Source organism: Solea senegalensis, linkage group LG16 (assembly GCF_019176455.1).
Source record: "Solea senegalensis isolate Sse05_10M linkage group LG16, IFAPA_SoseM_1, whole genome shotgun sequence".
NCBI lineage: Eukaryota > Metazoa > Chordata > Actinopteri > Pleuronectiformes > Soleidae > Solea > Solea senegalensis.
The window spans coordinates 13,285,893-13,298,255 of NC_058036.1; the positions used below are offsets into that span (position 1 = coordinate 13,285,893).

The following is a 12,363-nucleotide window of genomic DNA, read 5'->3' on the forward strand; positions in this document are numbered from 1 at the left end:
GAGAAGTGAAAGCGGAGAACACTTTCAGATCTGTTTATGTGGGTAATATGTAAGCTGTTGTGTTACCAGACTAGTAAAGACAGCTGGATTGATTAAAACAGAAGTCTAACCATCAGACTTGGAATGGGTTCCTTAAAGTCTTAAGGGTAAAGTGACATTGACTCTCCAACCTGCCCTAAAGTTGGAGCTGTTAACACCGAAGCAGCAGAGGCTAAAATATGTTGACTGTTTGTTCCTTGTGGTTTCCTGTGCACATCCAAATGATGGGGTCGAAAGTTTGACTTTTAATCATCGAACCAGAGGTGATGTGTCAGGTCAACATGGAGCAGAAGCTTTCAACATTTTGCTAAGAGTAGTTAAGTCGTTGTGAAATCACAGTTAAGCGTTTGCAAGTTTAGGCAGCTTTTATTTTTGGAAAACGGTTATGTAAAATTAAGCAAATCCCCAAAAAAGCTAAACAAATATCCTGGGTGTAACCTGAAAATGTTATGAAGGTAAGTTTTACCTTAGCTCACTTGTAATCTTCTGTACTGAAACTGAAGCAATTTTATTTAAAACATAATAATGTTTTGGAAGTTTTGAATCGATTTAGAATCTTTGAAACTCCTACTATTATTATGGTGTCCTGAATAGTGTTTATAATTTCATACGTACATGTTTTGTGTTGTTTTTTTTTGAAGATATTGGTCAGGACAGTTCACTGGCTCTTCCCAGACTTTGCCTTCATGTGGTTGGTGGAAGAGGCCAAGAAGAACATGCCGCTGGAGCTGGACTTCCTTAATGAGGGACGCAATGCAGAGAAGGTGGCCAGCATGTTGGCCCATTACCCTTTCCTCAAGGTAAAGGCACACATTTTAGAATGTGGCATTTTTTTTTCAGTTTGCCTGGAGTTGGCCTAAGTGTTCATTTTCTACAGTACATAACATTTAAATATATTGTGCCTTTGCCTACATAAATTGTGTATTATATATGGCATGGCACCAATATTATTATATTCAGTCAGCAATGTGCATGGTTATATAAATCTATTGTTTGTTGGTTTAGCCAAAAATTAAAAAATGTATGTTTTTTCATGCTCTCAGGGTTTTTCCTGCCTAGAGAATTGCCTCTTTGATCCTCCTCTGAATTCAGTGATTAGATTGACAGAGAACATTATTTTCTAAGTTTGTGTTATTATCAGCCCACTGTTTTAAATGCTATTATAATATTTTTATTTTTTTATTTATTTTTTAACCTGTACCATTGATCTTTACAGTGTATTATGGTGAAGGTTTTTACCTATTTAATTGAGCTTCGTGTCAAAAGCATTGGTTTGCATTTCACTGTTATTCATTTTGCTGTTCATGTATTACTTTTATCCTCATATTTCATGAGCATGAAATCCTCGTCATTCCAGGTAAAGTAGTTTGATTACATTTGGCTAGGGAGAGAGGAGTAGAACGATATACTTTTTTTCTTATTCTGCAGCGTGCTGTGTGGCAAAGTACTATTGATGTGTTTTCTTTCTCTTTTTTTTTTTTACTTTGGCGTAACCCTGAAGTGAGGTCCTAATGAAGCCCTTTGCCTTCAGTTTGGACTGCAAATTGGAGGAAAACTTAAGTGTTTTTTTGCGTAGTAGAAAATTGCCCTTTGATGTGTCTTGGGTTTTTTTGTGTGGACAAAACCATTCTTTGTCCATGAGCAGCAGGCATTGCACGATCATCTAGGCTCCTCGTTCAATGACATGTTATCTTTCTCTGGCAAAACCCAAACCCTGAAGTAGTTGTATAAAACTACATATAAAACTGACTGGCCTTAGTGTCTTTTGAAAAAGACCTGAATCTAATCCAGATTATCAGCCAGACTACCTGTTAATGTGTGGGGTTTCTGTGGCGTATCTGTGAACGGAGGAAGTCTACTCTCTTCATCTGACAAACACTTGTAACTATTGATAACAAATGATCAGTATTATATTATATTATTACATAGGTAATATTTCAGTGGGAGGACGACATGAGAAAGCGTCCACATATAGCGTATGAGGATATTTTTTGATGATTTTGTGCTGTCACTCGGTGTGGACGGTCGAACGAATTAAATGAAATAAGGAATTCACTTTAAGTAGTTTTAATTACACATCTATATCAACCGTTACTTGGGATACCAAATCAGAGCACTTGTACTTAATCAGAATTAGTCGTGGTCTTACTTGTGGCTGCTGACGTGTAGACACGTCACTGGTACTGGATATCTTCTGTAGGTTTTTTTTTCCGTTAAATAAACAGACATAGGGACACTTAAGTGCCTTCTTCATATTAAGAGCTTTCATCCACAGTGCGTTTCCTTGTCCGTCTGAGGAGGAAACAAGTTTGTATGGCGCTTTGCATCCACCATTACTGTCTTATTTGCAGCCCATTATCAAACCATTAGAAATTCCATTAAAGACTTTTCACTTACTTGCTACACAACTACTGACTGGAAATTAATAATGGTGAGCGTCTACTTAAGGCCCATTTATTCTCCATTTTGGTTAATTTATATGTATATATATATATATATATATATATATATATGTGTGTATTCTTTGTCCCTTACTGCCTTAAGGTGCCCATGATCCACTGGGATCTTTCTACAAAGAGGATCCTGACCATGGAGTTTGCTGAGGGCGGAGAGGTCAATGACAGAGCCTACATGAAGAAACACGACATCAATGTCAATGAGGTAATGCCTGATTCTCTACACATACATGCTGCCTCACAAGTTCCACAAACTAATAGAATATTGACTAAAGCGCCATGCGGTTGTCTCTCTCTCTCTCACACACACACACACATCTTTATACAATTGTGTTTCTGTCTAAATCATTTGTAAAGTTGAGCAAAATTTTCAGCAGATTCATTTTTTTGTGCATTCCATCCACTGTGCTCCGTGATAAGTGTCGGTTTATTGAGATAAGCATTAGGTGGTGCAATGGCACAATTCTTGTGTGAGGCTTTATTATATCGCTGCAAATGAGGAGTGCACAGTGAACTGACACAATTAAACGAATTAAAAGTGTCAGTCAAAGCTCCAAGAGGCGATACCGTGAATGTAATAATATGCTTGTTGACAGAGGGCACTTAAGAGTGAACCGTTTACTTCTTCTTATTTGGGTGTACAACTTTAATCCTGTCGAAGCGGCCAAATAAATCTAACAGCAGGAAAAAAGGGAAAGGGAAAAAGTCACTAATGTATCTACAAATCCACGGTTTTTAGAAGAGGAAAAAAAAAAATTCTCTTGAAAGTGCTTCACAAGTGATTGACAAAACATGGGATGTTATTATTGTCTTTTTGTTCCCATTATCAAATGCTTTATTATGTGTCAGTATCAAGATATAAACGTGAATTGCATTTGGTTAGTTTGAAAAGTGCTATAATTAACATTTTCCCCTTTAGATTGTTTTATTTGTTCTATATATGAGTCTGGATAGGATGTTTTTAAACTCTATTGACACTTTTCTGTTTGTATTATCAACAGATCTCAGAGAATCTGGGTAAGATGTACAGTGAGATGATCTTCGTCCACGGCTTTGTGCATTGTGACCCACACCCGGGAAACGTGTTGGTCCGAAAGTGTCCTCAGCACAAGAAGACAGAGATTGTCCTGCTTGATCACGGCCTGTATCAGGTGGGAGATCTCCAGCCTGCCAGACATAAAGAAAATACCATTTGTTCTAATATTGCAACCCATTTTTCATGTTGCTGCCGGAGGCCTTGAGTGTAAAGGTGGAGCTGCAAACAAACAGTCAAGATGCACATAAAAAAAAAACACATGGCAGCCACACACACATTGTAAGAGACAGACACACACGTTTTCATTAGAGCCACAGCACGATAAAAGCTTTTTGATAAACAGCCCATTTGATGTTGTTCTTAGCAGAGTGCAGTGTGCTGTGTTTGGATTGGTTCACCACAGCCTTATTAAGGCACATATACTGTATGTGTGCTCATGTTGTGTAAACACACACACAGGTTAGCGCAGCTATTCTGTTCAGGACACTGCCCTGATTGCCAACATCTCTAACTTTAACCCCATCCAGTCAATGCCCAACCATAACTTAAACCCCACCGCAATTCAAATTTTAGCCCTAACTTAACAAGCTCCTGGTTAAATTAGGTTCTGCCTTGTCAGGACCAGGTTTTGGTCTCCATGAGGACTACTGGTCCAGAAAAGGTCCTAAAGAGGCAGCAAATACAAGAACACACACTCTTCTGAATAACACACCCACAGGTCTGACAGGAATTTTGGTGATTGCCTGTTCCAGTATTCATAAAGAGAATGTAGTAATAAATATGCTACTCCTTCATCTTTGACACACACACACATGCACACAGACATAAAAGCACCATTTTGCTCCTAATGATTTCAAATCTCATTTTGAAGTCACATCCACTTACAAACACATTTACATGTACACACATGCACACTCTCATTTCCAGTAATATTACCAGCAGAATATTACACAGTGTGTAGGTTTTTTGGAAATGGCACACTGGTTCTGTATTGGCAATTAAATACTGTATGATTTAACTAAAAAAAACATAAACAGAGAAGCAGCAAACTGTATATATATATATTTTTTTAACATAAGATCAACATGTCATTATTAAGAAATATATGCAAAAACGTACAGAACACACTTCATTAAGCCTTTTTAACCAGTTACTTACATAAATTGACACAGAGGCAGTTTAGGTTGAATAACTACTCTGCAGTATCTGACTATATGGTGCGGTAGAGGTCTAGGTTGCTAATACTGTGCAAATAGTGTAATTAAAATGCACTTTGAATGGCACAACTCTTTTTAATCCTGCTGTTTCACACTCTCTTCTTAAATGGTTTAGACTATGCCAACAAAGGCAACAAATACAAAATATATAAATGCGATAAATTATTAGTAAAAGCAGATCTTCTGATATGAATGCACCTAATCACCAGTTCTCCCACTGTCTTCCAGATCCTGCAGCCAGACTTCAGGCTGGACTACTGTCAACTGTGGCAGGCTCTTATCAATGGTGACATGCCCAAGGTGGAGCGTTACAGCCGCAGACTGGGAGCTGGAGATCTGTATCCTCTGTTTGCCTGTGTGCTCACTGCTCGCTCCTGGACTGCAGTCAACACTGGTATCAGTGCTGTGCCCGTCACCCAGTCTGAGGTATGATGACTCACTTTTTACACAGACACACGGGTCACACTTTTTAAGGTGAGCAAAGGCAGATTTTGCTCTGAGTTGAAGGCTAGGAGCTCTTTGACTCACATAGTCTTTATTCAGAAGAAAGGTCACTGAATTAGTTTTTGTGAAGCTAGGCAAATCATTTATCTCATTCATCTACTGGGCCCATGGCCGCCAGTTGCTGACCACTGACTTGGGAAAAGGAGATGGACATTTTACGACCCCTGTCTTTCTCTGAATCTTGGAATATTGGAGAAAAATCGAAGTTTTGCCCTGGTTGAGCTATGAAAATATGATTCATCCAGATGCTAACATACAAAATGAATACATTTTGGAAACAGCCATATACAGATGTGTGTCATCAGCATACACATGGAAAGTGATTGGTAATGTATAGATTATAAAGAAGTGACCCTGAAATAATAATAAATCATTGGGTAACTCAACTGGTTATTTTGGATTTAGAGAGAGGTTATTATGAATTTCACCCTAAAAACTCAAGATGCGAGTGGAAAAACAAACAAATATAAAAACAGTTCCTGACAGTCCAATGTGATCCTTTGGTCTTTTTAAAGAATGTTCTTTGTCAAAAAGAATACTTAAGGTTTACTGGCATTTACATGTATCCTGACGTCACAGTGCTACAACTTTCCAGACTGAAACATTTCCCAACTATTTTAGTGTTAATAAGATTAGTTCATTGAATATACTCTACTTTTATTTAGAATGAAATATTGAGATTACTAATGACATTAGCTGTCACTTTTACCTATGTCTCAACAATCTGTGGCTTTGTCTGCAAGACAGTGTTTTATAATGAAAGCTCTTTATCCGAAATACCACATGACAACAGTGTTTGTTGGAAGAGAAAGAAAGGAAGAGCCTGGATTTCTTTTCTTGGAACTGTAAAGCTGGGGACACAGTACAAGATTTTACCCATAATTCACAGTTGGGCAGAGTCTGCTTCAGTCAGCACTAGTTGGGGACAGTCAGCATGGCATAGTTTGGACTTCAAGTACAGTATTCTCAGGCCTTGCAACTAAACTAAACCTTTATCATTATTTTTTCCATGGCTAATCTTAGAGTTACTAGGTTTTTCTCCAAACTAAGATTATTTAGAATTCACCAAAAAACTGTTTGTGTGTGTTAGTATCTATTTTACTCACAGGGGTTCCACAATGCCATCTGTTCTGAAGAGCGAGTTTATTTATACCTCTCTTATGCAACATTTTGAAGCTGGCAATAGAACTACACAACAGTCTGCTGCCGAGTGCCATCTCCTCCAACACGAGGGGCTGGTTCAGGCAGATTTGGGCACGGGACTGTGCATGCATAAGTCCATGTGTCTTATTTTTGGTCTTTCTGAAAATGGAATGGATATATTTGCGGAATCAAGACAGAAATGCCAACAGAATGGTATTAATAGTACTGTCACAGTGAACTACTCAGAGATTGGAAAAACAATACGTACAAGATCACATGCGGTTGCATCGCCATGCGTAAACATGGACATGTATCTGCACGACGACAGGTTCAAAGTGCTGTTGAGTCTCTGTTGCAGCCTGTGGTCATGTTAGAGAACAATCATGTAGTTAAAAAGGACGGTAACCCTGACGGTGGTGCTAAAATGAAAATCAATTGAGTCCTGTGGGGAGCAGGAATGTGATCAATACATTTCATCAGAGCCGTCCCAAGGCATAAGCGAACTAAACTGCCGCTTAGGGGCCCCCAATATTAAAGAAATCTATATATTCAGTTCAGTTATTTGGTTTTATTTAATTTATAAATTTTTTTTTTTGTTATTTGTTTCATTTTCTACGCACTCCGGTCTAAATTCCTCAGCTCCACTCTGATCACATAACCTGGTATATACAGTAGAACAGTATTTCTGATTTTCCTCCATGTACCGCCAGAGGAAGCTCGGGTACCAGTGGTGGTACACGTACCACAGTTTGAGAACCATGGGTGTAAATAACGCAACTATAATTAATGCAAAGTACATGTCTATCAACATCGGCCAGTGCTGGCTTTTATGTCCGTTTTCATTGAATGACTAAACATTAGCACTGAAAGGTCTAGTGCTGTATTTAGGGAAATGAATCAAATTGAAATGTATTGAAATTAAATCATCAGTCCTCTACTATGTAGACAAAAACATGTTTTTGTTTTTTTTTTCATGTTCACATTTGCACTCTTGTATTTCATAGTGAAAGTTCAGCATTTAATCATTTAATTTAATATACAAGACTAGAAATGAAGTCGTAGTTGACTCTCCTGGCCCCAGGTACTGTGTTTGTGAAGCTCTGGTTCTCTTCATGTTCCCTCATGCATGCACATCTGTGAGGTTATATATGTTAATGCAGATGTCTTTTTCTTTGTTCTTACATGAGAGAGAGAGTGTGAGAGAGAAATAAAAGCAGTGGCACTGTGATTTCATGTGTGCATCCTTCAGTTTCCTCACAGCTCAGTGATTTTATTTATTTTTTCTTCATTTCCTGTCTGCTGCTCTGCTCTGCCTCCACTGCTTACTGCTCTTTAGTTTAATCTTCTCAGTTGCTCCTGATTTTCCTCGAGGTCCCTCTATAGTCTTCACCTCAGTCCATATTGGCAGTGAGGACAGTCAATGTTATTTGTTCTTACATGTATTAATATGTAGATTCTATTCAAGTAGGGCTGAACAATTTGTAATTGCAATTTTTCTGTCAGATATTGCGGTTTAATTTTGCAGTTTAATACGTTGTGATGTTAGAAGGAGAACTTAAAGATATTTAGTTTGATTTATTAAACTTTATTCAAGGGCACTCCCTCAAACATTTAAAACACAACTAGAAATCAGAAACTAAATAGAAAACATTTCAGAACATAAATGCATTGTTTTCATGTACATGTACATGTAGTAAGGTGGGTTTTTTTTATGGAATGAGATTTGGTTTAATATTTTCAAACAACACTTTTTAAGAAGTGCATAAAATATCGATTTAATCATTCAAAAATATTGTATTTTATTGTTTGAAAATACACCTGTTCTTCTCGCTCCCTGATTTGTTCTTTAAGGCATGTTTTTTTGTTTGCAATTCTGACCGTGGGCGGGCCTTAGGAAGCTGTCTGCTGATTGGCTACTGAGTTTTGGAAGTAGTCACGGGCCTGGAGTCGCCGTCCTTCTGGAACTCTTTCCCCAAGTTTTCCCCGTCGACATACGACAAAACAATTGCAAGTTTCTAACGTTACAATTTTAAGTTCCAGACGGACAGCGACTCCACGCCCGTGCCTTTGAGATTTGTTCATTGTTAGAAACAGTAAATGTTTAGCTCCATGCAACACTTACTGCACGTTATGTCTGGAAGTTTGTGATTTTATTTTGATCAGTGCCGCACAATTAATCACAACTGCAACGGGAGGCTAACTTTTAGTGCTGTACAATATCTTCAGTCATTGTGTTTCTTTACACGTGTCTGAGTTGAACTGTTCAAGTTAAGAAATAGATAGCGATATTTTTGATGTAAACATTTCTCATGGTGAATGCAGGTTTTAATGACCGTTCATAATATGTGTCTGGTTGCATACTAATGCTTGTTTCCTGCTGTTATAATTACTGGTACTGATTTAAATGACAACAAACAGCAGGAGGAGACAGTCACTGCTTACAGAACATTTACATTGTCTGGCTTTTTTGGGGGGGGTATGTCACTTAGATTTTCCTTCCAAGAAAAAGTGATCAGCTTGAGCCAATTCACATTTGCTAATGAGTCTATAAACTTTTTAGGGACCATTAATTACACTAGAATTAGAATGTATTATTTTTGCGCACACACTAATTAGTGATAGTGAATTTAACCAATCCCTTTATTACACACCAGTAGTGAACACAAACAAGCCGGTCACAGAAGCAGTGGGCAGCACTGTGCCCGGCCTTGCTCAGGGGCACTTGACCCGTCCAGGGATTTGTCTTTGGATGCACTAACGAAGCCTGATGTGGTGTATCACCAAATGCACACAAGAACACAAGTGTAGCCTTGTGTTCTTTTAGAGAAAATATATTGGAAAAAAACAACATTTTAACATATTAAGGAACTCTAGATATCTTTAGATATATTTATGTAAATGGCGTTGAGTCTGATCAGTTATTTGGTTTAATTTTGGAGTTGCTCATTTGGTGCACATTTGCAGATCTGTTCGAAGTCTTAAAATCAAACAACTCAGGGCGTTTCGGCTGCTTTTTCCCATTACTATGTTTAAATATGCAGTATATACAGAGGCTATAAGAATATGCAGTATAAAATGTCTTATGCCTTTTTTTCAGCACAACCTATAGGCAATCTGATGAAAAACTAATTTCATTTTCGCACATGTGAGCAAAAAGTACTCAGAATGTTTAAAAAATCGGGTTGAATTTGTGAAATGATGAAATACGTCACAGTTCACTTGGCTTGTTTTATGAACACAAAGAAAAATGAAACATTGTCTATTTTGTGACTATTGCTACTAAAAATGTGATATAAAATGAATCATAACTTTGACTCAACAACACATACTCTTACAAGATGGAAAAAAAAAACGCGGCGTGAGCACAAAGGGTTAAACTGGTTTATTTGTTTAATTCAACTTCAGCATCACCACACTTAGTGCCTCACTTTGAATAAGTGCAAATTAATACTAGGCACTCTAGTGTTTACTGCTCTCTAAAGGTTAAAAAACACAAAAGTGACACTGGTTTGATGTAAATAACACAACTGTAATTTCAGCATAGGTCCCCATAAAGGCTTGGGCCAACCCTTTCTGTCATTGTACACTCACCATATAGCAGGGTACAGGGGAGTGTATTACCTTGATGATGTGTGTAGGTGGTGTTTAGGTTCACACCGCTTCAACGCTCCAGCCATGAAACTGTGTGCACAGTGTGATTAAAACGACCCGCCGTTCGCTGTTCCACGGACAGACGGCTCTAGGAGCTTTATCTGTCGTTGCTTTTTCCAAAGAAGTTGGATTTTTGCGCATTATTTAGGGAATTTTATGCATTCATTAGCATAATGGCATTCCAGTGTGAGAATGTGTATAAGTGAGGTGTGTTCTCTGGCTCCTTCTGTCTGCCACTTTAGCTGACATGAAAGCACTTCCATCAATGTAGGCCATCTGTGTGTCATTTATGTCCCCTCTTCACACACACACACACGCACACATTAGGCTGAATCCACTCTGTCCTCTGCTTGAACACACTTGTTGATTGTGTAGCACCCTGGAGTTTCTAAGTCATTTTGAGACGCTTGTGTTACCACAACCACTCATCTGCTTTGTTTTTCCCCATTTCTTCTGTCTGACATTTCCTCTCATCTTCGCGCTGTCGTTCCCTTCTATCCACTTAATGCATGGATCATTTTTAACTCCTGCTTCTAACAAGTGAGGAGGCATTCCATTAGTGTTAATGCAGTCATGTGCGGCAGCAAATGTTGAGTGCTTTTAGAGCTTTGGCTGTTTTTATGCCTTTTTTTTTTCACATGCAGCCATGTTTATTTTTAATGAATGCCTCTCTTAACACCAAAAACAAAGTCATTAGTCCAGGCTACAATAAATTACAACCAGGTGGTGGTTTGACTTGTTTTAATTCATGATTTTCATTAACTTTCCACCCGCAAGACTAAAAATGTCCCAGTTTTGAGACTGTTCCAGTCATTTCCACCGTACAACAACAAAACTACTTTTTGTTTATTAAATGTTATAAAATAGGACTTATAGCAAAGTCCTATAGCAATACACGGAAAGCATCAAGAACAGGTCTGAACACATCCCAATGCTTCCTGAATGTGTTCTCAGATGATCTGATCACAGAAACCACACAGTTTGAGGACGTATGTGACCACAAACTTCAGCTGTATGAACGCAATCCATACATAGGACCCATGAAAGGCAGACTCCTCAGCTGGGGTCCTCTGCCCCGCAGCAGTTTCCCAGCATGTCTTTTTTAAACTAAACATCACTCATGCGTTCATTTGTTGCCATAGTAACACTGGCATATCTTCATATATAAGTCTACCTTGTGTCTGCTCCCCTCATATCTTCAAGCCTTCATTCATCAGAACAGTACAGGCAGTTACTTCTTCAATCGCAGGAAAAAAAGACATTTAAATATGCAGCTCCTTTTACAAGATTGTCTAAAACTCAAAAATATGGGACACTTTTGAGAAATTCTTAAATTAATTACACAACATCTCTGCAGATGTTTTGCCTAAATGCACTTTATTGATTTTTTAATTTTTTTATTTCACTCTTTATATTAAGTAAGTTACGTATATGTGAAGTAGGTTTTATGTATGTTCTATTTTATTTATTTTATTTGTGTATGCTGTATGGTTGAGTGGTTGTATACTGCTGCCTGTCTTTGCCAGGACACTCATGCAAAAGAGATTTTTAATCTCAATGGGTTTTAATTCCTGGTTAAATAAAAGTTATAATAATAAATAACAATAGTATTATGAGTGATCATAACGTTTTCTTTTTTCTAACAGTTAAAATTCTAGTTCATGTAACAGCCGCGCGAGTAGAGCTTTGTTTTACTGAACGCCTCCTGACAGTCATTTTCACATTGACCTCAGACACATCTGTGCAGTCAGATTAGTTAAAAACGTGACTTTATTACACTGATGCAATGTAATTTCAGGTGTGAACAGATATATTTAAATGTATCCACTTTGGGGCATGTTAATACTAGGTCTGAATAAGGCCTTAGGTTGGCTCATGTAAATAAATAAATCCTGTATCCATAAATCCTAACCCTATATGCTATGATGACCATATGGGAGCATGTGTGTCTCCTCTCCTTACAATTAAATAAAACTCATCTCAATAATGTTCGATTAAACCTACTAACAAACTGAAATATCAGCCTCCGCGGTGAACGCATTAATCCGTCATTTACAGTCTTAGATAGGCCATACAGGACATTTTGTAACCCCTACATGCGCAGCTGTCTTAAGAGGCTGAAAATGGCATTTACAGCAGATCTTTACGGGAGATTGTGGTATTCTCTCTGTCTCAGCCTACAGTTGTGTAATATCTGCTGGCTGCAGAATGAACCCATTCTGCCAACTCTCCGCTACACTGGGGAGAAAAGAAAAATCACCAGCACCGATTACCCCCCGCGCCCACCCCCCCTACTGCATTTGCGTTGCCTTTTGCA

At 38.1% G+C, this 12,363-nt stretch overlaps 1 protein-coding gene across 2 annotated transcripts in view; it reads left to right on the plus strand.

Annotated features, from left to right (window-relative positions):
- adck1 (aarF domain containing kinase 1) overlaps nucleotides 1-12,363 on the plus strand; it is a 60,170-nt gene that overhangs the window by 41,813 nt on the left and 5,994 nt on the right. For both annotated transcript variants that reach the window (XM_044048187.1, XM_044048188.1), the window contains exons 7-10: nucleotides 681-839; nucleotides 2,584-2,700; nucleotides 3,497-3,646; nucleotides 4,977-5,174. In XM_044048187.1, coding sequence (XP_043904122.1) covers nucleotides 681-839; nucleotides 2,584-2,700; nucleotides 3,497-3,646; nucleotides 4,977-5,174 — 624 coding nt within the window. The remainder of the gene's footprint in view (nucleotides 1-680; nucleotides 840-2,583; nucleotides 2,701-3,496; nucleotides 3,647-4,976; nucleotides 5,175-12,363) is intronic.